The following is a 26,913-nucleotide window of genomic DNA, read 5'->3' on the forward strand; positions in this document are numbered from 1 at the left end:
AAGAGTACAAATGCGATTACCGTAATTGCTAGTTCTCAATAGCAAGGTAATCTCCCAGAGATTGGGACGAATAGATGGTTGTCGCAAATATGAAAGTTGATGTTCTTCGTACAAATTCGTGGCTTGGCCAAGAGGAAACGCGGCCAAATACAAAACTCCCTAATGCTCCGCCACGCTGCATCATTACATAATAAAGCTCCACCCAAAGGAGACAGAACTTCCCTTGTACTACTATACTATTTATAGCTTCATCACGTGATTACTTACATCGACAGCAACATTCTGAAATGCTCTACAAAACCCCTTTAGTAAATTGTGAATAGAAAATTCGAACATTAAGATGGGTTCCTGGTTGATAGTTATCGGTTGAAATGAATTTACTACAAATATTCAGGTACCAATCCCAGTAATGTCTTAACATCTGTGACTACCCCTTTTATAAAGCATAGGAGATATCCAATGGAATTCAAGATCGTGAATTGCAAGGGGATAGGAATAATTGCACGGGGTTTTTGTAGAATGATCAACCAGAGTTAATTGAAATGTAGAAAGAATAATCCGAAGAAAAAAATTATTTTTTTAATTAATTAAAAAAAAAAAGTTGGTTCTGAAGTCTGTGGTGTTGATGTTAGGGAATGTTGTACTTACCATTTTTTTTGGTCATTTTCCTTGTTTTTTTTCTACGCCGCCATTTTGCTGCTCGGTCGTCTTTTAATTTCTCATTTCTTCATATTCTGTAGTCAGTGTGTCTCTTTTTTCCTTTAGCATAAGATTTTGTTTCGCTATCTTTTTTTTCCAAAGTCTTGTACGTTTTTGAATCACTGACCTCGATGTGTAGCCCCGGGACCCTACACAGTCGGTAAGTTCTGTATGCATGTTAGCAGTCGCTCTTTACCACTAGACCACCACAGACTTCAGACTCCATGATTTGTTAAAAGCCACTGGTTTATTATTACCTATATGTTTTGCCCTAGGATTGGTTCTTCCACACGGCAATGCTAGACTCACCCGAATACGCGTCGCTACGCGAAGGTTGCCTGGGAAGGTGCAGTCTGTACCTAGGTATTTGATGTAATCTCCCCAGAGCTAAGGCCTCCCTCAACGACAGCTACCTAGGTAGTCAAGGTAAGTGTATCTCCATGTCGTTTTCCGCATTCACTACCTAGGTAACCACTGTATCCTTGCGAATGTTGCAGACTAATTGACAATGTCAAGGCGTCAGATAGTACGAAGAATTTTGATTGACCGCCAAGTTAATAATATCAGTTTTCCTCTGCCATTCCCAATTATCCAAGCCTAACGTACTAAATGTGTATATTGGATCGCTCCATAGTGGCGACGTACCTATATGACATAACAACTTCCCCCTCAAATACTGCAAGTCCCAATAAATATAAGACACCTCAAACGAGTCAATATCGCCCTTCAAGACTCTCTTGAACGCGCATCGAACGTTTAGTTTCACCTCTTTCTGGGTATCGTCGCCTGGGAGCTTGCTTTCGGATCGGCTTGCAAGTCTTCTATAGTTTGCTTCATTATATGAATACGTTTTAAATCGATATTTTCGTGGTGGATGGACCCCCCTATACTGTCAAGAAAGTAGAGCATGCTTTGCGCATGTGTGGTGAACTCTAAATTTCTTTGATATCGAAAGGCTTCGTCAATAATCCGATAGATGCCTTGGAAGAATGCATTCACGAGCAAGCCTAAGCCATCTATAAGGGTCTTCTCCATGCAACACTGACCAGTATAAGCATGGATCGCCATCTTTACTAGTCGGTGCATTCGCCATTCCTGGCCTTGGCTGTCGGTACCCTGATGAAGGTGGGTAAACGAAAAGGACTGTAAAGTGCCGAGAGATTGAGCTCGTTGGGGTTGGGGCACATGTAGATAGTGTTCCAGAAGCCATTCTGGTATACTATTTCTGTCTAGTAGACTGATGAGAGATAGTATACGTAAATGTATCCCACTTTTGTCTTCATCCTGCTTCCTAAGCTGCTCAATAGCAAGCGCACAAGAGTGAAATATTGCATTTGGCAAGTCAAAGTTTTTCTGATCTTGTTTGGTTCCATTCCAGAGTTCTAGATACACCTTTGGGTCTCTAGCCGTGTCATGGCACACCCTTATCATTTCTGTGGCTTGAACAAGGGCCAAAGGAAACCCGTCGAGAGTCTACTAATTTTTCAATCTCGCTCCTAGTAGAACGAATAAATTCGCGACCAACTATTTTGTCCAATCTTTTTTCAACGAATTCGATGGATTCCTCGGTTTTCATTGGATTAATCGTTATAAACTCTTGGCGACTGCTTCTTCTCATTAAATTGTGAATCAATCTCTGATTTCCGGAAGTGTATAGGATGCCACAGCCCCGTTTTTGTGGGAGAAATTCACAAAACCTCTGTCTTTTCCCTTGGTTACGAGATAAGGCTTGATATTTAAAGAATATATCTTCATAATCGGCGCTGTCGACAATAAGGAGCCACTTTCCACTTTGTTCTCCGCCGAACCAGCCATGTATGACTGACAGATAATCGTCTTCGTCCGCGAAACCGAGAATATGCGCGAGACGGGTCAGGTCCTGCTTTAGACTGCGAGCATCACTAGCGCATAACCAAAATATAGAATGCCTTTGTTTTCCTGATATAGATTTCTCTGTTCCCCAGAGGCGATGCGCAAACTCGATGGTAACTTGAGTTTTTCTACTCTCTAGTCAGCTTGAAGTGCCATTAGAAACGATATATAGGCCCTTACCCGATCCCTCCTAGGCCAACGATAGCACACTCGAAGAATTTATCTGTAAGAATGAAACCACGGATCTCTTCAAGCTCGCTTTCTCGTCCGATGAAGTTAGAATCACGCCCATAAGGTAGTTGTAAAACTGGGCGCTCACTGCCTCTGGCGCATGAGGCGACAGCATGTGCAAGCCGATTATACGCAATCCAATCACCCGGCGCTTTATCCGGTCGGGCTATTCTTTTATGATTACCAGGCAGTTTGGCTACAATTTCATAGCGGTAACCCAACTTTGATGAGATATCGTTGACAACTTTGCCATTGAGCCCCCTTACTCCAGCCAACCCATTCTCTTCTTGGAATGAATAGACCGGCAGGGTTGATGAACGTCTCTCAAGTATCATGAGGAACTCTTCTTGGATTATTTGTAAAGATGTTCCGTTGCCGACCAAGTCATGGAGGATTGAGCTGTTAGTATCGAAACCGAAATACCTTACGATTCGCTCTGTAGCTTTGCCTAGTGGCCCGTAGCTCCCACCTCGGTGGGGCGTGCCCATGAAAATGATACCAATGGTTGACTTGGAAATGCTCTCTCCTTGTTCTTTCTCTAAGCCCCCTCTCCCAGGCTCGCACCTTCGATGGATATCTTTGGCTATGATACCACCTAGGCTATGACAGATGAACAGTAAAGGCCTCGTAAGCTGTAGAATCAGCATATATACTTATTATTTGACACCTGGAGCAAAATAAAGAGCGGATTTACATCCCCCTTTCTAACTACTGTTAGATCAAACAGTAAATTCTGCGCGTGGTCCAAGAATGAATTCTGGTTTGCTGCTCCAGCGACAAATTTGGAGATCTTGCTGTCGTAGCCGTACACCAGGATTCTTGCACGAGAGAACGATTTGGCTAGGCGATCCCGAGGCCAGAATTCTTTGGTTTTCCGGTCACGCCATGTTCTTCTAGGATGGCCTCCCAACCCGTGGATTATCACGATGCTAGTCCTGTCAGCAACTAATGTCTTCGAAGCATTCGCGCAAACATACTCCAGCGATGGTCTTTCCCCACCCGTCGCCACCTCCGAGAAACCTATATCTGCTATCATTTTTAATCATTTGCTGCCACTTGACGGAAAATCCGGCTCCGTATTAAGGATTAAGGGAGATAAAGTAAAGCAGTTATGAGAGCTCTAGAAACAACGAGGTCGTTGCAATCGAGGATGAAGGCAGAGCCTCGCTAACTCCTCATAAACTATGCTTTGCCCTTAATGCCCAACCACTAGCCTGAGGCATCTATTATTCCTATTGGCATTCTGAAGTGACATATCGTAGTCGACAGTAGATATACCCCCACTGCCTCCAGCCACTCTAAATTCTTTGACACTTCCTCGTCTCGTGTTTACTCAACTATGGTATTTCCATGGCCAATGATTAAAATCTCTATATTGATGTCCAAACAGTTCCTGGAATTTCAATGTCAATTCTAATTTCCATTCAATGAATTGGTCACATACCTAGGTACTTAGTGCTATGCCCACAAATCGCCTCAACCCCTTAAGTGGATACTACCATCTCCTGGCTCTCAAAGGCATGTATGAAGTAAATGGTCTTACTTACCTAATCCCCTAAACAATTTAAGATCTATGAATCTAAACCCATCCAAACCCCCCCTTCTCCCCTCACATTACTCGCCAAACTCCTCAACTTCACATCCGAAGATCTAAGTGACGTCAGCTTAGCCAATAACCCCCATGTGACCCAACCCGATCGGGTACAAGCGGGCGAACCAAATAGGCAATTCGACAACGCCACCCGGCCCTTCTATTGGCCAGGACAGACCTAGCCTACGATCTTCCGAACTTGCGAACAGATTGATGGTTTGCTCGATTTACTAAGTTAGGTGTCTGGTCTGCTGAGCATCTAATTGAAAAGAATAGTTCGAGATCATCGCCAGCATTTACATGTACCTAGGGAAAGGGTATGTGCATGATTACGTACTTTGTAGATTTCGAGATGTAGTTCTAGTTCGCAACGTCGTATCCGAACCAAGCCATGACGTAGTAACCAGGTAACGCTGCAATTGGCATCTCACGATAGCTTCGTTAATGACGTTTGACTTCTGCGTCGGGTATGCTAAATCGTAAACTTCGCCAAGTTCCTATTATTCTGTTAGCAAATATGTACCGATAAACAATCAAGCGTAAGAGTCAGATGCCAACCAAAGTTGAGCGTGAGTGTAACCACTTCACGATCGAAAATTCATATCCCTTGCGTAAATTAATTATAGATTGTAATTAGATGGATGCCAAATTCGGAAGTTCTATATCGCATTATGCTGCTGTGCATCATGGAGAAAAGGAATTGTACTATCTGTAGCGCGGTAAGCCTTACTAAGGTCACACAATTGGGAGAGACAGGTAAAAATAACCGAAAAAAATCATTCATGTCAATTCATGTCTTTAGAGACTCCTATTCTATGTAAAGGCTCCGCCTAAAAGCAATTCATTACTACCACGGGGTATCCTCCTATCTCCTTTAGTTTGCTGCACCGAAAATCGACTCCATAATTATACCCGTAATTTGATACGGGTCAGCGTTTGACGCGGGTCTTCGGTCCTCAAAGTAACCGTATCCTTTGGCGGCGCATTCTCGGGGAATACGGATCGAGGCACCTCTGTTGGCAATGCCAAAACTGAACTGGTCGATGGCACCAGTCTCATGTCTACCCGTCAATCGCAGCTCGTTGCCCTCACCGTAGACAGCAATGTGTTCCTTGTGTCGGCCTTCGAGCTTCTTGATGGCCTCCTCAATGTGCTATTTTCGTATTAGCAAGTAATCCAGATGAATTAATGGGGCTGATGTAATCGTACCTTCATACCGCCCTCAACACGCATCTCCTTGGTGGAGAAGTTGGTGTGGAGACCAGCACCGTTCCAGTCGCCAGGGATGGGCTTAGGCTGAACCGAGATCTTGGCACCGAATTCTTCGGCAACACGGTGAAGAAGGAAACGAGCCATCCAGAGCTGGTCACCCATCTCAATACCCACGCAGGGACCAACTTGGAATTCCCACTGGGCAGGCATGACCTCGGCGTTGGTACCAGAGATCTTGATACCGGCGTACAAGCAAGCCTTGTAGTGGGCGTCGACGATGTCACGGCACATAACTCTGCCAGCACCAACACCACAGTAGTAAGGGCCCTGAGGAGCAGGGTAACCGTTCTTGGGCCAGCCATACGGCCTGTCCTCCATATCGAAGAGGGTATACTCTTGCTCAAGACCGAACCACGGTACGTGGTCGCCGTGGGCCTCCATTAGCTTAGCACATTCGTGGCGGTGGTTGAACTTGTTGGGAGTTCCATCGGCATTCCAGCATTCTGCAAGGACCAGGATGTTCGGGACACCTCGCATAGGATCGGGATAGACAGCTACGGGTCGTAGGTAAACATCGCTGTTGTCACCAGGAGCTTGGTCTGTGGAAGAACCGTCGAAGTTCCAGACAGGAAGATCTTCGGGCTTGAAGTTACCATCCTTGGGGATAGAGGTAATTGTCTAAATGTGTAGCAGTATAATTAGTGCATGTTCATTATCGACCGTAAAAAAATGGCATGTAACTGCGCCCCCGTTCCGGCTGTAAAACAGCCGATACAGGGAAAGCAATTAAAGGGGTTTGGTTGCCACTAGGCATAAGATACGAAGTGATGACGCCGGTTGCCCACATGGCCACTTGCGCCACGACTAGGCGAATGCCGGAAGGGCGCGCGGTGTTGACAAAGAACAGTGGATTACGCGCTGTGCAGTATATGTGGGGTCGAGGGTTTTCTCGGTGATTTGGAGAGCGGTGGATAATGCCAAGTGGGCGAGGTCGGATCAAGCAGGTTCTATTCTTGATCGAGTTTCGAGCCAGTGTCAGGGTTTAAACAGGGATCTGTCAGGCTAGAAAAAGCCCCAATACCGAAATGACAATCCACGAATTGCAGGTCGCGGGGGTGTGTAGGTGTGTGGTAGGTGTTCGATCAGAAAAAAATCAGGGTCCTTCCTCGTAGATTGCCGTACAACCGAGGCGCCGAGAGAAAGGCCCCTGACACGAGGATATCATGTAACAGGAACGAAGGCGATTCGACCGAGATAAGGGGACAAATTGCATTGCGAGGCGAATTACGTACCTTGCTCTTAGATCGAACGTGGCCGTGAGCATCGATCCAGATGTACTCCGCCATGGCGTTTCCCTTCTGGTCGAGCCTCATGTATTTCATGAGCTGTGATGATTAGGTCAGTATTGTAATTCGTAGTAAGGCGAACAGTCGCATTCGCAGCCGTAACTATCGGTTGCCAATGGATGCGGCGTGTCCATGTGGTTTAGGGATCGCGTGCTCACGTTCTCAGCGTACGAGACATATTGGCTGTCGGCCTGGAAGGAGATTCTGTTAGCAAATCGTCTCGTAACTGTGAGGGGTGATTGGTTGGAGATGGTAGGTTAGTGGGGTTCAAGCGCAGGAAGAGGCTCACCATGGTTGCGGTATTGGAAGATTAGGAGGATTTAGTGGTTTATTTTTCTTTTCTTATAGGTTAAAAACGAAAAAACTCTGAAGCTGACTTTTATTTTCGAAGGACAACGTCGAACGAAGGAAGTAAATAAATAGGAGTTGTCCCTTTGAAGGAGAGGACGAGAGAGGGAAAGATACGGAAGAGATTAAGAAAAGTATGACTGCGGGGGGACACTGCGGCTTTTATGTGGAATTTCCGTTGACCGGAGAGCTTTCTTAGTTGTAAAACCAGGAGGTACTTGAAATTCAAGGTTAAAAGATAAGGAGTTGTGTTCTAGCTCGTGGCGCTTGAGAAGGTAACTACAAAAATGAGTACGTATGATACGTATGATACGAGCATATGGATACTTTCATCTAATATGTGTTAATAGTGGGCAAGCATGTACCTAGGTACCTAATTGAACTTTTAATGTTCCATGTATCTGAATTTTTTTAGCTGCAGGGGTTGCTGTGCTGCTGCTCCTTCTGCTGGAAGTTGGGGCTAGGTTAGTGCCCCACCCTGCCACCGTCCCAACCTGTGGATCCCCCTCTCTTCCCTCTCTCTTCTTCGCATCTGCGCCTGCACTCAAATGGTTGATCATTCACCTTTGGCCACCCCTGTCTTAGTGGGGTTTGATGGGGTGGTTTTCAACCCACACGCCACCACTTATCATTATCATTTAGGTCAGTCAACTTTGGGAATGGATACATTTTTTAGTACGTATGTGTATCTTACTTTACAGTGTAGGCCTGCATATACATCCGAGCTAGAATACCTCAAATTTCGGGTACTGACACATGTAACTCGTGGTCAGGTTTTTAATCTGTTACCAGATTGGATGAACTTCCCAATTATCTAAAAATACCCTCTTTTTTTTTATCCTTCTAGAACTCACGCCTGACGGTAAACTCCTTACCCGTTGCAATTATCCGGGCCAGCTAGTGTAAGCAGTGCCTGGAACATCGGATCCGATGTTGTGGAACCTGAAATAACCAAGAGAATCGTTTCTTTCGCCTGCGCGCCGCCGTCATCTCGAACGATCCCGACCCCCGAGGATCGTTGAGCCTAGCTTCAACCACGATGCAAGTGAACCCTCATACGGAAGGAAATAAAATGAAAAATAATAAGAAATAATATCAACATCAAAAAGATTATCAAATACATATGATCCTTGTTCCTGGAGTTATAAGAACGAAGTATATGACATCGAGCAACGCTGATCTCATTGACGGAGGGTTCCATGAACTACGCACTTTGTGCAGTAGGCCGCCTGCATATGCTTTCAAAGGAGAAGCATCGTGGTCGATCACAACAAAACTTGTTCAAATTCTGAGACATACCATTAAAAACAATTGAGGACCCCGAATGGGGGTTGTTTCCTGTCTGATCTATCTACAATCTGGCGGGTTATTCCTCTGCAGGCTTGACCCTTTATGTTACATCTTGAGTCTCTTAGCATTGTGCTGCCCTTTTCCTTATATGCAATGCAGACGGGATTTATTTCGTCACCCCCCATTCTGATACCCCATGCATCTCACGATTTTCTTCAGCCCAGAACTAAACTTGCGGTGGGATCGGAAGCTTGTTCGCGATCTAAACGGGCGGACTGACTCGTTATGGGGACGACAATTATTTGGCTTGGTACCTAGGTAGACTCGCTGGCTTGGTAAAACCCGAACTGCCGCCTAAGCTAGGTACCTGGGTTTCCATACGTTATTGTGGATAATATTTTCCACGATGGAAAAGCAACAATGTGGGGGACGTGGAATCGACTTACATCTTACAAGGTACATCATGTAAGTCCATGTAAGTCCATGTAAGTGAAGGCCAAGGCCCCGCGATTCGGACTTGTATACTTGAGTCATTAATTACGGTAATCTGTATTGATCTGATTTGCTTCATCTAGCATTTAGTAAGTAATATTAATCGAAGTTATAATACTTTGTACATGTCGATCAACCGGGGAGAACGGAAGAGTATATTGTTGAAATAGTAAAAAGCATCAAGTTGATTATTTAATTGACTGTAACTGTGGGAATTGTTGTACGTGGCTGCAATATTGTATGTATTGTACCACCAACATACTTGCAAGTCATATATTAATTTTCTCCTTTTCTCCTTTTCTCCTTTTCGTTTATTTTGCTTTTTACCTTTACCCCTTTTCTAACTCCTTGCTTTTTCTACTGTATTATTTAGTATACTACGTAGCGGTAACAACGTTTCGAATTAAGCGTAGGTACCCAATTTGTCTACCATCCAACGTTAAGTTATCTTGTTAAGTTGTCTGTTGTAGATTGCAACATTTGTGGTTCGTCAAGGCAATTCCAACTAATATCTTACCTTCGGTGTGAACCCCCAATGTCAAATTTTTCTGTTTGACAAATGAATTTCCCTAAACTTCCTTAGACATGGTATAAAGTTACATTCAAGGAATAAAAAGAGTATCAATAACGGAAGAATTATAGACTGGCTCTCATCGTTGAAGCTTTTTGTATTATCCAACCACATAACCGTCCTTTCAGCTTACCAAAGTATACAAGTACACAAGTACACCTAACCCCAAACTCTCACACCTTGTAAGGAAGTACAAGGTAGATTTGCGGGGTTGGTGCGACGCCAGAGCCATTGGCGTTGTGACCGGCGTAGTATGTTATCGCTGGCTTCTGATTGGCTAATGGACCTTTTTATTGCCCAATTCCATATAGTACGCAGTACGTAAGGACTGAGGGTGAGCAAGGTCTGTAATTGGACACCTGCAGTTTCTATTTTTCAATACAGAATTAATCCCTCATCATTGGATATTACCATTTCCAAAAGATCGTCTAGATTCTTTTGAGAGAGTTATTCCTTTCCATCTTAGCATCGTGTTCTTTTCTCCGGCACCGTTAATCGTTAATGCCCCTTTTTTATTCTCTGTTCCCTTACGTGGAATAATTAAACCGATGAAGTGTCTTCATTCAGCCGCCCCCTTACTCCGAAGTACCGCAGAAAAAAGAGCTGACGCGTACTGAAGATGATGCTGCAGAACTTCATTTACTACCTACTTTACTACCTTCAATGTTACTACCTTACCTACCAGGTAGGTAGGGTCGGTATTGATATATATGATCATATCCTTGCATATTTTCGAATATTTATTTGGGATGTTTATATAGCCAAAAATAAAGGCATAATGTGCGCTGCGACTTGTTTCTAATTTGAGAATTAGTATTATCGTCGCTTCTATGACTGAGTAAGTCTCAGTAAGTCGATTAAATTAACTTTCTACCAACCTCAAAAGCCAAGAGGTATGAAAGTTCAAGGCAGTCGCTGCTTCCTTTGGGTTCACGTAACACAAGAAGGATGCGAGGAAGTCGCTCAGAGAGGTAGGTGAGACGATGATTTTACTACTGCATTCGAAAGGAAGGAACGTTTCAATCACGAGAATAAACTCTCATGCGTCGCGCAAAAACTCGCTATGACAATTGAATTGGTACATACATCACATACCTCACCTCTACCTCTTTTTATGATGGGAACCTTATTCCTCCAGAATACTTATAGACATCCCAACATTTATGTATGTATGCGAAGGTAACATGATACTTGTCCATTACCATCTGATATTCTCACCTTCCCAAGTCATATTCTAGGTGTATCATTAGTCGTATTTATATTCATGCCTATGCCCGAGTCTCTAACTCAACCATGAATTGGACTGAAGGCAACCTTGCCCGCCATTCAAGAGGCAAGGGACGAAATGAATTACTTACGAAGCAGAAACAGCATTTCGCAAAGGTTCGCAACGGCCCACTCAGAGGAAGGGTTAGGCAGAGCCCAATTACCATATCCTTTCTTGGACCTCAGCGAGTGAGTGACCAAAAGCACCGAGAGAATGGTGGGAGTGATGAGAATGTATCGCATCAGCCACCAACAAGCCCCCTCTTAATAGCAGAGCGGTCGCGGGCTCAGGATCTTCCAGATAGAGAAAGGATACTAAGGCTACTTGGCAAGCCAGACTGGGTTGGTCTGGATTTGCAGCAACCGATTAATATCACTTTTCCTCAACAGCGTCAAACGCCTACTAATCCAAGATGGAGAAGAATGGAACGCCTCCGAGTGCGTACAACGCAACTACGCGGTAGGCCTGTGCATACCAGCAATTCTCAAGAGTCCGAAGCGGCCCAAAGACCTCAGGATCGCAAGTTGAGGATGCAGATTGGCAGTCGGGAAATCCAGCCAAGTGTGAGCACAGCTTCTCAACCAAGCACGAGAAGGTATAGTTTAGCACCATACCCACTAGTTGATCCATCACGGAGATTTCCAAGATCATTCGCAAGTCCGGAGCCTAGCCAGGCTCGTCATTTCTACGTCACATCAAGAAGCAGCCAATGCTCTCAGAAACCGATGAACTACAGGAATGAAGTAGCTAGGGAGCATGGTGACACATATCACAAGACCCTTGCGAGGCCACGATTATCGGAAGAGCCAACCCATATTGTATGCTCTTCATCCATCATCCATGAGCCAATTCCTCGTCGAAGTGGTGACTTCCCGATCCTCAAGTGGTCGCCTCCACCAATTGAGGAGCGGGGGAGTATGGAGGTCGAGGTCGAGCTTCCACCGGAACCCATTCCTCTTTCTCAAGAGGTAGACCAAAAGCGATGGAAAATTTTAGTTATGAACTCTTCGGACATTCCACCGATTGATGCGCCAACCAGTCCCCTGATTACGGTGCCATCAGTCAGTTCAAAGGCCAGCACTTTACCATTTCATTTACAAAGGAGGCTCCCAAGTTTTGATTTCCCGAGCGAACCAGATATGAATTCTAGTGCTGGATGCGCCCCGCTAAGCACAGATGGTCTAGAAGCCATCGAAGCAACCTCTCATGAGGAAGATTGCCCGCCACCTAAGAAAAGACAAGATCATAATCGCAAGGAGGTCCAACCTATGAACGACAACGATGCTTGGATGAAATTTGCTTTCGATGGTGACAGTGAGGAGCTAGGAGCCGAGGTGTTTGCTAAGGCTGCGCGCCAGGTTGCAGCGGAACTTGTCCCTTCTGACACGTCTACAGACAGCGTCAATGCTACTGAAACTGCGGCTATCTGCGGGTCAACTTCTTTCACAGACGATAGGGACAATCAAGATGAGAACTTTCTCGCTGAGAGTGGAAGCGAAAGCCACGTGGCAACGCATGGTACTGCAGCCTCAGAATCGGTTTGTAGCAACATGGCTACAGCTGGCTCCGCGAGTGTAGCCGACTCAGAATCACGATTCCGCTTTGTGCAACCGAGGACTTTCGTCGGAAAACTTGCAGATTCGGGCCCTTCATCAACACAAATGCCACCTCCTATGTTGGGTCATGGTAAGAGGAAGAGAGGTAGGCCAAAGAAGAGAGCGGCAGATGGAAGAGCCGATATACGACGTTTGCCAGGTTTCGATGGAGATCCAATAGAAGAATTTGAGGACTGATCAAGTGCATATATGTGCTCTTATTTATAAAGCAATAGCTCGTCATTCTACAGTATCAAGCTACCATTTAATAATATTGGGCATCAATTTGGTCTATGTGAGTTTAAGTGAAAGGGGGGAAGCAACTTAGCGTATCAGATAGGGGTTACTACCTGCAGTACGGGATTCCTCGGAGACCCGATTCACGCCTTACTAATGACAACCCCGGAGCCACTAGCTAATATTACGAAAACGTAGGTATATATTGTCACTTATCAACTTTTCCCCTTTTTATCTTCAATGTTATAATTACTAAACCCCAGTTTACAGAATTCTCTTACTCCTTGCTTTTATTTCACATTTGGCACATATTCGCTACCCCATTGTGCCAAGTAATCATGTCTCCAGCGTCGGACATTGATTTGTTTGCGCCTTTTGAACGAGATGTCATACTTGAGATTCGGACTAGCCAAATGAAGGCGATGCCGGGTCTGAAGATCCAGACGGGTATAGACAAGAAGATGCGCACCGGTCGCATTCCCGTGTCTTTCGCCGGGCTTGATGCAGATGAACATGATCTTGTTTTTCATGGTGGGCCGGATAAGGCTATCCATGGGTGTAAGTTGACGCGGCCCATGACTCACCAATTGCTATGGATCTCTTGCTCCTCAATGATGGGAGGATGCTAAGACGTAACAGATTGCTGTACTCATTATACCAATTGGCAGAAGGAGTTCCCCGAGGCTGCTGCGCGATTTGCACGGGGTGGATTCGGGGAGAATTTCGTGACGGAGCGCAGTATGTGTTTCTAGTTTGATTCATCCTTACCCCTATTCTAGCTGCCAATCTACCCCCTTCACACAACATTGCAGATGCGCACTGGCAAGACTCACGAGTTCCGGCTCACTCATATCCTAGTGAACGAACGTAACGTCTGCATCGGGGACATCGTCTCCGTCGGCACTGACGGGGTCCTGCTACAAGTCAGCCTCCCACGTCAACCATGCTTCAAGCTTAACCACCGCTTCCAACTCAAGAACTTCGCACCCAACACTTTCAAAACAAGTCGCACGGGATGGTACTACCGCGTTCTCCGCGAAGGCTCCGTACAAGCCGGCGACGAGATCCGCCTCGCCGAGCGCCGATGGCCCAAGTGGACCATCGAGCGGGTTCAGGAGTACCTGCATCGAGTACAAGATAACGCAGAAATGAACGAAGAGCTAGCAGCCGTGGCCGACATGGGAGATGAAAGTCGCAAGGCCTTCGAAAAACGCGTAGAAAAACTAAAAGCGAAAAAGAAGCGCGCTGCCGCAGCCGCGAACGGGAATAGCGAGGAAGTAAAAGAGAAATGGCGAGATTTCAAAATCATCGAGCGAAAAATCGAAACACCCCGTATAACATCTTTCACCCTCGAAGCCGTGACCCCAGATCCCGATATACCAGCACCGCAAATGGACGTCGGTTCACACGTCCGTCTAAAGCTGCCTAATGGTTTACTACGCTCATATTCCATCGTCTCCGGCGATCGTAATAAATTCGAACTCGGCATCGCGCTTGAAGACCAAAGCCGCGGTGGTTCGGCTTACATGCACCACCAGGCTAAAATCGGGAGTACACTCCAAGTCGGTCGCGTAACCTCCGATATCAAACCAGCCAGTGCCGCAAGTTGTCACGTCTTCATCGCGGGCGGAATCGGGATAACCGCGTTCCTAAGCCTGCTCGAGATATACCAGAAAATACACTACGAGGCCATTTTACATTACGGCGTGCGCGAAGCGCCTACTGATATTCCGTTCCGTGATAGGATTGAGGGGTTGGGGGATATCGTTAAAGTGTATGATCGCGCTAAGGGACAGAGAATGGATATTAAGCGGATTTTTGAGGGGTTGCCGTGGAATTCACATGTTTATGTTTGTGGACCGACGAGGATGATGGATGAGGCGATAAAAGAGGCGAAGAGGAGGGGGATGGGGGAGGATGAGGTGCATTTTGAGGCTTTTGGCGCGGAGACTGGTGGGGATCCGTTTGACGTGCAGGTTTTTAAGGCGCCGGCACATGCACCGGCGGGGAAGAAGACGAATGGTTTGAATGGAATGACTGGTATCAACGGAACTAATGGAGTCAATGGCAAGAACGGCACGAATAGTGTCAGTGGTGGTAAACTCCTACAGGTCGGCGCCGAGGAAACATTGCTTGAAGTGCTGAGGAAACATTTTGGCGACGATGATGTACCTAGTAGCTGTGAGGTGGGTAATTGCGGGACATGCAAAGTCACTCTGAGAAGCGGAAGAGTCGAACATAGGGGTACCGCGCTTGGGGATGACGAGAAGAATGATGCGATGTTGAGTTGTGTTAGTCGAGGTATTGGGAAGATTGCTATTGAGATTTGAGAAGCTGGTAACGTTGTGGAGAGAAGCATTGGAGACACTTGCGATAAATTTAAATGGCTGTATAATACCAAAAGAATGTACTTCCCTGCTCCATTACTCGACAATGCCATACTCAATTTGCTTCCGAATCAAGAGTCTCCTCAAATCCGTGTTTAGCTTGCGAGGGTCGCAAATCTAACGAGAGCTACAATTGCAGGTATAATGACGTTAAGGTATTATATCAAGACGCGAGTGTTATGCAGGAATAGTTGAATATAGATATTCAACATCCTAGCCAGTGTGTATATTTTTTGTTGAGGGACATTAGGTGTAGTAGAGAGTAAATAGTAGTATTTCTAGCCGAGTTTACTATATTTTAATTTAGCTAGAAAAATGCAGAACTGAAAGTGCACGATGTCCTAATAGCATGCTAAAATCCCTAGGTCACCAATACATCTTTTCTAGAACATACTATTAATATCAGATATACGCTTCGTACATAAAATTTGAAAATTTCCTATTGCCTGCCTAGGCTCTACCTAGTATTCGTCACACAACTTGATTACATGAAACAAAAGCATATATACTAGACGAAACAAGCTTGTTCCCGAAACCGCACTTTCGAAATGCAGTTTCTCTCCCGGCAGTTGGATTGTATGGTTGATTTGGTTGCAAATCCAAATACTGCCGAATCGCCTGTTACCCGCCCGATTACTTGCTCGCCTTATCGTATCCTTGCAGGCAATAAAGACAGAAAATGGGAAAGCAAATGGAAAGAAAACGGTACAGCAGTAAAATCATCGTCACGGGGTATCGAGCGTCAAAACGCGCTCTCCGCCCCGCCCTCAATCGCAAACACAAGCAAAAGCGTTCGCAAAGTCATGCCGGGAATAACGCCGTAAAACTCATACATCCATCCATCCGAGGCGTCTTGTTGAAGACCGTCATGAACGTAAACCCTAGGACCTCAACGCCTAGGTCCTGTCATGTATGCATATGTACGACACTTGTCGCAACATTCCGATATTACCTCCCAACCCCTTCCATTCCACCTTGGAAGACCGAATAACAAAAGGGGAGTTGATTCCGTTCGACCGATATCGTAGCGTACAAGTAGGCATTTACACCTCCATTCTCATGGCGATGTCCTCACTCACACCTCTAACGGAGTAAGCCACCTTATCGTCTTCGCTCTCGTCGGTCTCTTCTTCCTCTTCTTCGTCATCGTCGTAATCATCACTCTCTTCCTCTTCGGAAGAGGGGTCGTTAAGGGGATCGATATCGATATCTTCATCTGAATTGTACGGTATCATATCGTCTTCGTCAAAGTATTCCTCATCATCCTCATCGATTACTATTCGATTCGCAAGTTGATCACCCAGCCAAAACTTAGCGCGCTTGTTCGGACCCCAACTACTCGATAGCGGCGTCGCATAGCGTTTCGACAGGCCATTACTACCGCGTCGATGGGGTGCGAGTGCGGGCGAGTTGACAAGGATCGGTAGGCCCCTGACGTACAGATATGCGACTCGCTTCTTGTTCTTGTTAAAGAAGAGGTAATGTATGCGCCAGATAGCAGATTCATCTCCATCAAAGGGTTCCTCAGCGGGTTCGTACGAAAATATCATACAGTCCCTTAGAGTCATCTCCTTATCAATCATGGTCCACATGTGTGGGCTCCATGAAGGACTACTCACTATGTCGCCGCCTATTGTAAAGCTCGTTGCCGGAGAGCTGCTGTAAGAGCGATACGACGAGTTTCCATCGGCCGATAGAACCGATGTGGAGAATGGTCTTACGTTGTTGAGAGTATTGTCGACGTTAGCCATGACGTATTGTAGATTGCGCATTCGTCGGAAGTCGGTCGGGCGCAGGACGTGGGAGAAGTCGTAATCGGGATGACTCGCATTCAGTGTTGCGATAAGGTATGCGAAGGTACGGCGATTTGATGCTTCATTTAAACTACCGAAGGGACTAGAGCGCGATAGATTCATCGAGTCGATTATATCCTTTTTATGCGGTAGAGATAACGATTCGCCTAGTTTGAGAAGCGCAGCATGTTGTTCTTCGAGAGTTACGTCGATCGTCTTGTAGAGTTTCTTGTCGGACCCAGCAGCTTTAGTGGTGTAAAGTTCGCAAGCACCCTTAACGCGACATTCAGCCGTGCGGAAGTTCAGCGCGGAGGTGATACCGGCGAACTCTTGAATTGGTAGAAACTACATAGGAAATAAGGGTTAATAAGAATGATTGCGACGCTATCGGACGCGAAGTAGAGCATGTGTAGCGTCCGAATTCGTATGCGATAAGTAGACGAACCTTCATCTTTGCGTCGTGGAAACTGTCGTGGTGATTTAATTGAAGATCTCATAAACGAGGATATCATGGGATGTGATGGCGTAATTAGGCGGTAAGTGTAGTGGAGGATGCTGATAGCACCGCAACGGAACGGAATGGGGTAAGACTCGGGGTTGAAGATAATTAATTGTATAGAACTTTGAAAGCTCATAAAGGCGACAAGAATTGGTCGGTGAATAAACAAAAAGCAGCTCGTGGCCTGTCGCGGAGTAGTTATTTGAATAGATAAGTATCGTCCTGACGATGTAATGCGTAACGATGTTGTTGTAGCCAATGAGCTGACAAAGAACAACAAATGCACTCTTAAATCCCCGCGATATCAGTTCAAGCAATTAAGTTGAATAAAACTAGACGATATATCGTCTAGTAGGCGCAAGGAGAGCAGGACATGATATAATAAAGCACAACCGGGATTTGGAGATAAATGATGACGTTGTTGTCGTAAAATGGGGAAAATTGAAGTCGTCGGAAGTTGAAGTTGTAGTAGGTAAGTTATGATGATGATAGTTCGAGCGCGGCGGAATAGAGATAGAGATTAGGGATAGGCTCAATGTTCAAATGCCCATGCCTATATTGGATGGATGATCAGGTGTTTGGCGTTGGGTCTGACATGGCTTACAGGCCCCTAAGAACAACCCCCCATAACCCTCTAATCCCTCCCCTAAAGAACACCTGCAGCGGGCAGTTGTTTGCCGACCATTTCCTTGTAATCCTCGAATCTGGGCGCTGAACCGGGGGGTATTGGACCATCGAAAGTTGGAGGGGGTGGCTTAATAGGCTTGATCGGCTCGACACTAGATTGGTAAGTCCCGGTATCCTTTAGTCCTCCTCTATCCCACCACACCAAAATCATCGTTAAATGGCTAGTTTCCAAGTTAAACGAATAAGATAGCGTCAAGATGCCACGAGCATCAACGATGCCTTTTTAAACAAACGTACCATAGCGCTTCCAACCATACCATGCATCAAGAATGTCAATATCATCTTCGTCACTGATAAACGTGCTTCCTTAGCATTCGGCTAACCCCATTCCCTCCCATGTGTTTGAGCATCAACCGCTTGTTTGTGCATTCTGCGCATCCTTCTCCTTGACTTGGCTTGTTTCGTCTTGTTGCTAAAAGGGTCAGAGGAAATACCGGAAAGGAGTTGTCGACTAGTAATTAGGGGTAGGTAGATAGGTAATTATCGATCATAGGTGGGTAAGATATAGTATAGAGATTGTGTCACTTCAGATCATTGTATTGCAACATGGCTCTTCAGATGGGTAGGCATTGACGAAGCTGGCGATTTCGAATCACAAGAATCCGGCCTCTTTCAGGGCGCCCTCGATTTCTTTTGTGACCTGTGAAGACAATTAAATATAAGCATACTTGGCGAAATGCAAAGCAAAGCATTTTTGAATGTCTGTCCCTCTAAAACATAATTGCGCCGCGCCTTGCGAAGACCAATCTGAATACTGTAAACCGATCGGAAATAATTACATGATCACTTTGTTGTTACATGATTCTCGTGACCTCGTCCTCGACCTGGACAGAAGAAAAGCTATGTCAGTGGTCTGAGGATCGCCAAAGGGAGGAAATTTGTGCATTCGCGTGGGTTCCGGGTTGCCAGGATGAGTCCATAGACCAAACCAACATAGAAATAATAATAAGAAAAGAGCCTAGGTAGGCGGCTTACCTCCATATCTTCAAGAGAGTCTTGCTGTCCTATACAACGCAAGACATTCTTCTTGCTGCTCTCCTGGAGCTCTCCTGCCAACAATATTTCATCTAGAATGTAGTAGGCCTTGGTGAAAGAAAAGATAATATCAAGCTCGCAGACGTTGCCATAGTATTTGTCCATTTGTTCGACATATCGGTGGATAATTTCGAGGGTAATCAATTCGTTGTCATCGGAGGAGCAACCGGCGATGAAGAATAGGGAAGCATAACGACGGTAGACGATTTTCGTATCTATATATTTCGGTAATGAGCCTTGTTTTGTATAGAGTAGTTGTCATTGATAATAGGAGGCTGACCTTTGTACTCGAGAAAGTTGCACATGCGAGTTCGTCGAGCGAGAACGAGTTGAGAGACGTCCTTGACAATCTTCGCCTTGTCCTTGGGGGATAAGGTGGTGAACCATTTGGCAAGACGCTGGAGTATTGATTAGTTTCATTAGGGTCGTGGAAGAATGCCTAGAGGGAAATATGCCATACCACCTTACCCTGCCTAGAGAGCAGGATCAAGTAGCTATTATATATTTGATTAGTTGCATTCCAATATCGATGGTGATACTTTGAACATCATACTTTATAGCCATGATGATGGTATCCACATCACCACCTGGATGGAAAAAAGAAGAGATTTCTTGGATGTGGCAGCGTTATGTTTGTTTCGAGGAAGAAAAGGACGGGAAGGTTGAAATCGGCGATGCAAAGAAAACATCAAGCAATTTCTCACTGATCAGTAGTGGGGTTGGGCACGAGCTGCTGCTTCCAATTCTGTGTATGTACAGATGTATGTACACTGAGATTGAATTGTTCGGTTGCATTAGTCCGCATTAGTATGAAGATTATGAAGATTATGCTGCCAGCTGAAACAAAGAAGTTGCCAGACCGATCCAACTTACTAACCCCCACGGTTTTAGTCACCACCTGCGGACAAGTGTGCGGGTTTCTACGGCTGAACCTCCACACTTAAATCTTTAGTCTTTTTATCCCGTGAACTCTTCAGCTTCTAGAACCAACAATAAAACAAATAAAACCGAGATATTTATCAATTGGCCGAACACGGCTGGCTACATCTTATTACCAACAATACCTTGGCAGTAACATTCATTGCAACACTCCACTCAAGTATCTGACAATGTCTAGATGGCTCGGGGAGATCCACGACATGACAGTTACGTACGGAATACCTATTTCTAGCACTCCAACAAGGACTAAGAGAATGACCTAGAAATGACAATCCCACTTACTAGGTTGCTTATTCATTACCTAGGTACATACCTAGGTATGGGGGCCGCTAGCGATATGTATCACCATTACACACGCGATATCACATTCCTATCATCTTTTATCTCCGTGGCAATAAGTATTACTGCATTTCCTATGCATCTCCTTCACGTTTGACTATACTGGTATACATACATATGACAACGTATGGGCGCGCATTTCCGATTACCAAAACGCATACAAATGTGTTACAACCTTTATCTATTTACACTTTCCTCGACCAATAAAAGCTGTATTGGTCTAGTGTCCGTCTGCGGTGTAACACAGAGGGTCAAACTCAAGCGTTCTGGGGACCATCATGTAATGTAAGTACCTCCGTACTTGGTAGGTATAAGTCATATCCGTCCATTATCATTATCTCAAGACTTTAGACTCGAACCAAAAAGACCCCACATTCGATTTATAAAGCTTCAGATTTTCTACTACCCCCCTCCGCATACATGCACATACGATTGGTAATAGACTTACCTACCAAGTTATACCCTTTTTCTACTCTACTACATATACTTCATATCATACCCCTTCCTATTCTTTACTTTTATTGAATCCGACCTATTGTTGGTTGGTTCATAATCATTAAACACATTCCTCTACTTTCACAATGACACGAATAATCTTATCTACCGGCAATATCATCCTGGGCGGCCCCTCCATCATACGAAAACCAGGCACCTACCGATCAAATCTCGAACTCACAAATTCTCTACGAAGCAATTTCACGGCCGCGCAACAAGATTACGGTGCGATACTCCAAAATGGTAACGGTCATATAAGCAACGGCCAACCAAATGGACATACCAAGCACCCCGCGCCAGAAATCTGGACAGAGAGGGACGAGTCAACTTTGTACGTCCCGCGCATCGATTGGGGATTGGCTGGATTACAAGAGGATCGCGCGGCATACGAAATAACAGTCAAACTATTCTTCTTACCTACAGCACCACCGGAAAAGCGAGCAGACTACATCAGCGAAGCCTTACGACTCGTTACAAAAGAATTAGGCGTGCGCGACATCGACCTTCTCATAATTTCCTTCCCAAGTATATCCTTCGAAGGCGACTGCGAATATGAAGCCGACAGGCGAAACGCGGGTATGGGGAATGACGAAGAAGAGGTTGCGACGTGGGGTCTGCTGGAAAACCTGCACGACCAGGGCCTGGTCGGCCGGCTCGGTATTGCCGAATTCGGAAGTGAGAAGCTAAGGCGCTTTTTGGACGAAGTCAGGATCCGGCCGGCTGTCGACCAGATCAACATCAAGAATTGTTGCAACGTCCCCCCGCCCTTAACGAAACTCGCCAAAACCGAGCGCATCGAATTATTTACCCATCACGATTCTACGGATATCCTACCTAGTGGTACGCTGCGGGAATTACTTGGTCAGGGCCCGCAAGGCGCGGGTGTTCTAGCGGATGGTGATGTCCATGCCAGTGGATTGAAGGGAGAGATTATTCCCGAGTGGGTAGTTAAATACACGGCGTTTGTCAAAGACAGAGGAGTTATCGAGAATAAAGGTTACTTTGCAAGCGCGGAGTCGGTAGAGGAGGTCTGATTCGAGAAAGACGCGATCTTTTTCCATTCTTTGTGCATACTTTTAGGGGGTCATTATACAGCATAGGTTTTCTGGGATTCCTTGCATTAGACCATAAATACACATAGCTAAGCAAATTTCAGCGCATAGTCGTTTGAGAACATTTCAGATTTGACTTGTCTTGGTATTATTTTTATGAATAGATCTTCGTAGCTCTATCCTATCATACTTCTCTTGCGCCCTCGCATCCTAACCTCCTCGAGCTTCTTCAGGACGATATTCGCCTGTTTAAATGCCTCCCTATACGAGCTCTCTAATGTAGCCGAGAACAACTTCTCCGCGCGCGAGTGCGTACTCGCAAATGCTCTCTCCAGGACATATAAATCAACCGCGCGATCCTCATCCGACGTACTCTGGCTCGCGAGACCAAAGTCGATAATCACAATATCCCCATCCAGCAACCCATCACCAGAACCCGCATGCCCATTCGACGGCGCACTACCCTTTTCCCACGGCCGTAACATCATATTACTCGTCGTCAAATCCCCATGTACAATACCCGTCTTATGCATGCGTCCCACCGCAGCGCCTATCCTACGCATCAGCGCAATAAGATCTTTATCCTCCTCCTTATCCCCAGTAACAGGCGGTGCATCTCCCTCAACCTCTCCCTCTTTATTTTCATTCTCTTCCAACTCCCCCCGCCGCCGTCGTGCTAACCACTCATTAATCGCAACTCTAACCGGAACGCCCCCAACCCACTCCATAGCAAGCCACCCCGCGCTCTCATCCACGGCGTATACAGCAGGCACTGGTACATCATCCCTTCGACACCGCGCCAACACCCTAGCCTCAGCCAATATACGATGGCGCGTCAGTCGTGCATCGAGAATGGGGTGACGCCAGGCCTTCGGCGGACGGTATTTCAGCGCGCATGGTAGAGAGGGGAGGAGGTATGTCGTTTTGTAGAGACGCGCTTCGGCGCCTTGGGTGATGAGGGTCGGCGGGGTTGACGAGGGGTACGTCAGGATCGGTGGGAGGGGGGGGTCGTGCGGGGCTTCTTGTTCTGCTGCCATGGTTTTTCTTTTTCGCTGCTGACTGTAGTTTTGTTGATTGTTTTTGGCGGTGGTGACTCTGAGTTGTGAGTCGAATTAGAGAGAGTATATTAATTTGACTGTTAACTGAAGCAGATATAGAGTGTAAATTTAAGTTATCGGATTTAAGTCATTTCGATTAAAATCATTTTTATCATGGTGTTACACACGGGAGTGCCCCGCGATGGATTTGATTTGCGCAAGTGCCAGCGGCAAACGGCAGAGGGCAGCAGCCCAACTCAACCTTAATTCTTAGGGCCTGCCTGCCTGCATGAATTATAGGAACATTACAAAGGAGCTGAGATGTAATGGATGTTTCGAAACAACGTTAAAGTAATACATTAGCAAGCAGGGAAAGTACAGACGCATTGATAAAGTTTAATATATATTATGACACTTGAACCTTTTAATTGATTGAATTCCAAAAAAGAAAATCCAACTTTCTTTTCTTCTTTCCATCATCATCGTCGATTTTTTGGTACATCACAAATCGCACCAAAAACAGTCCAAATCGAAAAAAAATACCTGCGAAACACACCGCCATTATCGAAACATCCAGCTAAGTCACCACTATATGCAGGCTAAGTATATCGGATTGCATCCGTATGACCAAAGACTCGGTAAGGCCTTGCAGGAATGCAGGCAAGCAGCAGTAGTGTAGAGCGATCATTGATGACCCAAAGTATTTATTAACTCAGATCTCCCCAGAAATTCTTTCAATGCTGGATACAGATCATGTCATGAAAAAAACCATCTGTCTCTCGAACGAGGGTAAGAAAAAGAAGTACAGTACCCTCACTGCGCCACCGTATTCCGCGACCTCCGCTATTGGACCTACCCGTTCGAACCCTAGTCCACGAAATCGGCACACCACATAGACTATCTTAATGTATATAGGTACATATGCAGGAGGTTCGCAGGTTCGAGAACCACAAGGTCCAGGTAGTTCCCCAACAATCCCCTATCCCTATCCCATCACTATTCCCATTCCCGTTCGTGTTCGTACTACTGCCACCACCATTACCACTACCACTCCCACTCCTACTCTCACTCCCACGCGCAAAACGGCAGCCAACCAACCACAAAAAGATCACTTAGACGAACGTCACCATATACCCTCCTCCGCACACTTATCCAATTCGCCATTCACCGTCCCTCCCGCGAACAATGAATTCATAGCAAATAATCGTTTTGTCTGTGGTCCTCACAAGCCCCAAAATATCGATCGCACGATGAACGACCCCTCTTCATCGCTATTGTGGACCCAGATCCTCCTCTCCACCGCTCTTTGCCTCGCTTTGGTTGTCATCACGCACATATTCAATACATACGCCGCCGCGTATTATGCAGCGCCCCACGAGATCACCACGTACACGGACGTTGTCGAGTATTCCATCACAGAAAATGATAGTTACGATCGCGACGCGCAAAAAGTACAGAGGTTGGAAGATAAGTTACGATTAAACGCATTATTGCGAGAGATCCAAAAATGTAGCGATGATCTGCGCGAGGACCTAAACCGGATTATGGTGAACGGCACGCTGCGTACTAGCGCTCGCCTTCAATGGGCTACTAATAGAGAACAATTGGGCGGAAGAGTGCGACGACTTGATATGTTGCGCATGCGATTTTTGGTCGTATATATGGGTGTCGTTGCGGGAACAGCGGGTGAACGTGTTAGAATTGCTGAGAGGACGATGCCGAAAGATCCAGAAAAAGCGTCGCTACACCATCAATATCATACTCCTCATATACCTAAACCGCCACCTCTTCCTAAAGGACTGACAGACCATATCAAGCAGAGACCGCCGTTGAGGAGGCTGACGACACAGGCAACGGGACATCGCGATAATATGGAGACGCCACCGCGAAAAACATCTTTGACTCCCGACAAGGCAGATGAAACCCCACATCGGATGGGTTGGATGGGTGTCGTACAAGAATTACAACGGTCACCTTTGATGCATAAACGTCATGCTTCCATCGAGATGGCTATGCGATCACCACCACCTATGTCACCTATTGGTAGTCCATTATCGTTGACTCCGAAAATGGACAATGACCGATTCCATCAAGCCCTAGATTCTCCACCGGAAGAAAAGATTTAATCGATTGACGACCTTTTAACGAGCAACATCTCATATGATGACGATGATGTTTTTTACGACAGCTTCACGACCTTGAATGCTGGTGAGCCTTATTATGAGCATTTACGCTTATTTAATTCCATTACGAGGAGTTCTGGTCACTTCACAAGATACCCCATTTTATTATTGATTGCATCGCGTTGCATATTATATTACATATCACTTCATTTTTATATTCTTTTCTGCTTCGCTTCATTATTTTTCTTCTTTATACTTCGAAAAGTTGGTTAGTTCTATTTCCATCCATGTCTTTATGCGGATCATATTGGTTATGATAATTCTGGAATGTCGTATGTATCAGATTTTAGTGTAGGGGATTCGGAACGGTCGGGGACAATACAATATACCTACCTGGCATGGTACGGTTATGGCACGGTGGTGAGAATGGTTATGAAGGCGAAAGGGAAGGGGATGGAAATCGACCGGATGTCGTCGGTAATGTATCTAGCGAAGCTAGACTGAATCATCATGTTATAGTTATATTCCTCGTTGTATTTTGTGATATGCTTGTTGCTTATATGTATATATGTAGTGTGCTTAGTCTTTAGGGCTCAAAGGTCGGTAAGCTAGTAGTATCCCGAGCTATAAACCTCTAATGGGTCCCCTTCAAGGTTATACTAAATATGTAGAAATGAGTTTCCAATAGTGCACCCATCCCAAAGCTCATCAATGCGGAGGTGTATCATCAGGCCCAGTACCGTTTCTCTCACCAACTGTATGGGCTCGTTAGCGGGAAAAGTTCTCGGCTTACCAACTCGCTCACATCTATACTCTCTTCATATTGTAGTAGATGTAGCAGCATGAATAGTAACGTAAGAAAAATAAAATGTATGAAAAACTTACCATCAAGGGCAACCAAGAATCGACTGACACAGTTATAAGAAGCGACCTAGAATTCGTCAGCGTGTTTCGTCTTGTCCGAGGCGATCTCGTTCCTCTTTTTTTTCATCCCTTTCCCTCAAATCTTCCCGCTCGTCATTATATCCTACTGACACAGATGCCAAACACTCTAGATCAGAGCCCCTACCAAAAGGAAAGATATAGGAAATAAGAAATAAAACTCACAGTAGCAGTAACCTCAACAACTTCTCTCTCCCCAAAAACCCTCTCCAACGCCCCAAACACATCATCCGGCACATGCACATTCCTAGTCATCTCATCCGTATACCTAAGCACAGCCCACTCCTTCTCCCCTAATCCAACATCTTCTGCTCCTTTCCTAGCTTTCTCCTCATCGCCGTCTTTAGGTACTAGGAATTCCCGTTTTACGATGTCTAACCCGGCTTCGCTTACCCCCGCGGCACGGGCTAGCGGCGCGTGGTGCGCCCACTCGTACCATGCTCGGTTTACAACTGCCACGCGACAAATTGCTAATTCCCGGCTCCGGGCGTCTAGCGTGGTGCGCGTGCGTATTGCGCCCATGAATGAGTTCCAACCATCTGCGACCGGAGGTGAATGTAATAGCGTCAGATCCAAAGCTTGTAAGGGCCGTGGGGCACGACGAGCCTCGATGCGCTCGACTATCGCCGCGTCATCGGGGGATGTGGTGGGCGGGGGGGTGGAGACGTAGGGGAGACGCATTGTGGCTTTTTGCGTTTGTAAGACCTTTTTCTAGTATATTGAGACTTGTTTCTGAGGATCTTGGGGTAGCTAGTGGATGGTTTGTAGGGCTGTGATAACGGGTGTTTCTGTTTCTAGAAATCCGAGTTATGTGTGTTCATGCGCAATATAAAG

The 26,913-nt window shown here is 45.7% G+C and overlaps 9 protein-coding genes across 9 annotated transcripts; 4 read left to right on the top strand and 5 right to left on the bottom strand.

The window, feature by feature from the left end:
• Positions 1–1,163: 1,163 nt before the first annotated feature.
• Positions 1,164–3,838, bottom strand: F4822DRAFT_443072 (P-loop containing nucleoside triphosphate hydrolase protein; the record flags this gene model as incomplete). Its single annotated transcript, XM_051463068.1, has 5 exons — positions 1,164–2,172; positions 2,225–2,699; positions 2,752–3,434; positions 3,497–3,731; positions 3,780–3,838. 5 exons carry the CDS (start codon positions 3,836–3,838, stop codon positions 1,462–1,464), a joined length of 2,163 nt encoding a protein of 720 aa, XP_051315842.1. The 3' UTR covers positions 1,164–1,461.
• A 1,318-nt stretch (positions 3,839–5,156) lies between these two features.
• Positions 5,157–7,420, bottom strand: F4822DRAFT_400783 (glutamine synthetase). The gene is made up of 5 exons (XM_051457879.1): positions 7,241–7,420; positions 7,110–7,142; positions 6,898–6,990; positions 5,603–6,283; positions 5,157–5,546 (listed from the first exon to the last, which is right to left on the bottom strand). Exons 1-5 carry the CDS (start codon positions 7,241–7,243, stop codon positions 5,268–5,270), a joined length of 1,089 nt encoding a protein of 362 aa, XP_051315843.1. The 5' UTR covers positions 7,244–7,420; the 3' UTR covers positions 5,157–5,267.
• A 3,525-nt stretch (positions 7,421–10,945) lies between these two features.
• F4822DRAFT_428416 (uncharacterized protein) lies at positions 10,946–12,712 on the top strand (the record flags this gene model as incomplete). Its single annotated transcript, XM_051460913.1, has 1 exon — positions 10,946–12,712. One exon carries the CDS (start codon positions 10,946–10,948, stop codon positions 12,710–12,712), a length of 1,767 nt encoding a protein of 588 aa, XP_051315844.1.
• A 266-nt stretch (positions 12,713–12,978) lies between these two features.
• On the top strand, positions 12,979–15,446 carry F4822DRAFT_400790 (PK beta-barrel-protein domain-containing protein-like protein). Its single transcript, XM_051457880.1, has 3 exons — positions 12,979–13,309; positions 13,391–13,489; positions 13,610–15,446. The coding sequence occupies exons 1-3, from the start codon at positions 13,090–13,092 to the stop codon at positions 15,079–15,081; spliced, it is 1,791 nt and encodes a 596-aa protein (XP_051315845.1). The 5' UTR covers positions 12,979–13,089; the 3' UTR covers positions 15,082–15,446.
• A 735-nt stretch (positions 15,447–16,181) lies between these two features.
• On the bottom strand, positions 16,182–19,716 carry F4822DRAFT_428418 (Maf1 regulator-domain-containing protein; the record flags this gene model as incomplete). The annotated part of the gene is made up of 5 exons (XM_051460914.1): positions 16,182–17,276; positions 19,093–19,367; positions 19,433–19,550; positions 19,613–19,646; positions 19,706–19,716. The coding sequence occupies 5 exons, from the start codon at positions 19,714–19,716 to the stop codon at positions 16,182–16,184; spliced, it is 1,533 nt and encodes a 510-aa protein (XP_051315846.1).
• Positions 19,717–20,597: 881 nt separating this feature from the next.
• On the top strand, positions 20,598–22,102 carry F4822DRAFT_400802 (uncharacterized protein). The gene has a single exon (XM_051457881.1). The coding sequence runs from the start codon at positions 21,012–21,014 to the stop codon at positions 21,957–21,959; it is 948 nt and encodes a 315-aa protein (XP_051315847.1). The 5' UTR covers positions 20,598–21,011; the 3' UTR covers positions 21,960–22,102.
• On the bottom strand, positions 22,057–23,406 carry F4822DRAFT_223216 (tyrosine protein kinase). Its single transcript, XM_051454029.1, has one exon. The coding sequence runs from the start codon at positions 23,012–23,014 to the stop codon at positions 22,154–22,156; it is 861 nt and encodes a 286-aa protein (XP_051315848.1). The 5' UTR covers positions 23,015–23,406; the 3' UTR covers positions 22,057–22,153.
• F4822DRAFT_400805 (uncharacterized protein) lies at positions 23,370–25,662 on the top strand. Its single transcript, XM_051457882.1, has 2 exons — positions 23,370–23,974; positions 24,122–25,662. The coding sequence occupies exons 1-2, from the start codon at positions 23,920–23,922 to the stop codon at positions 25,138–25,140; spliced, it is 1,074 nt and encodes a 357-aa protein (XP_051315849.1). The 5' UTR covers positions 23,370–23,919; the 3' UTR covers positions 25,141–25,662.
• A 151-nt stretch (positions 25,663–25,813) lies between these two features.
• On the bottom strand, positions 25,814–26,687 carry F4822DRAFT_400810 (AhpD-like protein). Its single transcript, XM_051457883.1, has 3 exons — positions 26,245–26,687; positions 26,023–26,068; positions 25,814–25,892 (listed from the first exon to the last, which is right to left on the bottom strand). The coding sequence occupies exons 1-3, from the start codon at positions 26,599–26,601 to the stop codon at positions 25,846–25,848; spliced, it is 450 nt and encodes a 149-aa protein (XP_051315850.1). The 5' UTR covers positions 26,602–26,687; the 3' UTR covers positions 25,814–25,845.
• Positions 26,688–26,913: the final 226 nt, after the last annotated feature.

The sequence above is a fragment of the Hypoxylon trugodes genome, assembly GCF_022578975.1.
Source record: "Hypoxylon trugodes strain CBS 135444 unplaced genomic scaffold F4822scaffold_4, whole genome shotgun sequence".
Classification (NCBI taxonomy): Eukaryota; Fungi; Ascomycota; class Sordariomycetes; order Xylariales; family Hypoxylaceae; genus Hypoxylon; species Hypoxylon trugodes.

What these genes read in the sequence shown, in the direction of transcription:
- F4822DRAFT_400783 (XM_051457879.1), bottom strand. An exon ending in ATGTCTCGTACGCTGAGAAC is followed by an intron (nt 6,991 to 7,109) that starts GTGAGCACGCGA and finishes TAATCATCACAG; the next exon opens with CTCATGAAATACATGAGGCT. An exon ending in GTGTTGAGGGCGGTATGAAG is followed by an intron (nt 5,547 to 5,602) that starts GTACGATTACAT and finishes ATACGAAAATAG; the next exon opens with CACATTGAGGAGGCCATCAA.
- F4822DRAFT_400790 (XM_051457880.1), top strand. Translation starts at nt 13,090, where the DNA reads ATGTCTCCAGCGTCGGACATTGATTTGTTTGCGCCTTTTGAACGAGAT. An exon ending in GGATAAGGCTATCCATGGGT is followed by an intron (nt 13,310 to 13,390) that starts GTAAGTTGACGC and finishes AAGACGTAACAG; the next exon opens with ATTGCTGTACTCATTATACC. An exon ending in GAATTTCGTGACGGAGCGCA is followed by an intron (nt 13,490 to 13,609) that starts GTATGTGTTTCT and finishes CTCATATCCTAG; the next exon opens with TGAACGAACGTAACGTCTGC.
- F4822DRAFT_400802 (XM_051457881.1), top strand. Translation starts at nt 21,012, where the DNA reads ATGACACGAATAATCTTATCTACCGGCAATATCATCCTGGGCGGCCCC.
- F4822DRAFT_223216 (XM_051454029.1), bottom strand. Translation starts at nt 23,014, where the DNA reads ATGGCAGCAGAACAAGAAGCCCCGCACGACCCCCCCCTCCCACCGATC.
- F4822DRAFT_400805 (XM_051457882.1), top strand. Translation starts at nt 23,920, where the DNA reads ATGTATATAGGTACATATGCAGGAGGTTCGCAGGTTCGAGAACCACAA. An exon ending in TCGAGAACCACAAGGTCCAG is followed by an intron (nt 23,975 to 24,121) that starts GTAGTTCCCCAA and finishes AACCACAAAAAG; the next exon opens with ATCACTTAGACGAACGTCAC.
- F4822DRAFT_400810 (XM_051457883.1), bottom strand. Translation starts at nt 26,601, where the DNA reads ATGGGCGCAATACGCACGCGCACCACGCTAGACGCCCGGAGCCGGGAA. An exon ending in TTGTTGAGGTTACTGCTACT is followed by an intron (nt 26,069 to 26,244) that starts GTGAGTTTTATT and finishes GACGAATTCTAG; the next exon opens with GTCGCTTCTTATAACTGTGT. An exon ending in ATTCTTGGTTGCCCTTGATG is followed by an intron (nt 25,893 to 26,022) that starts GTAAGTTTTTCA and finishes GAGCCCATACAG; the next exon opens with TTGGTGAGAGAAACGGTACT.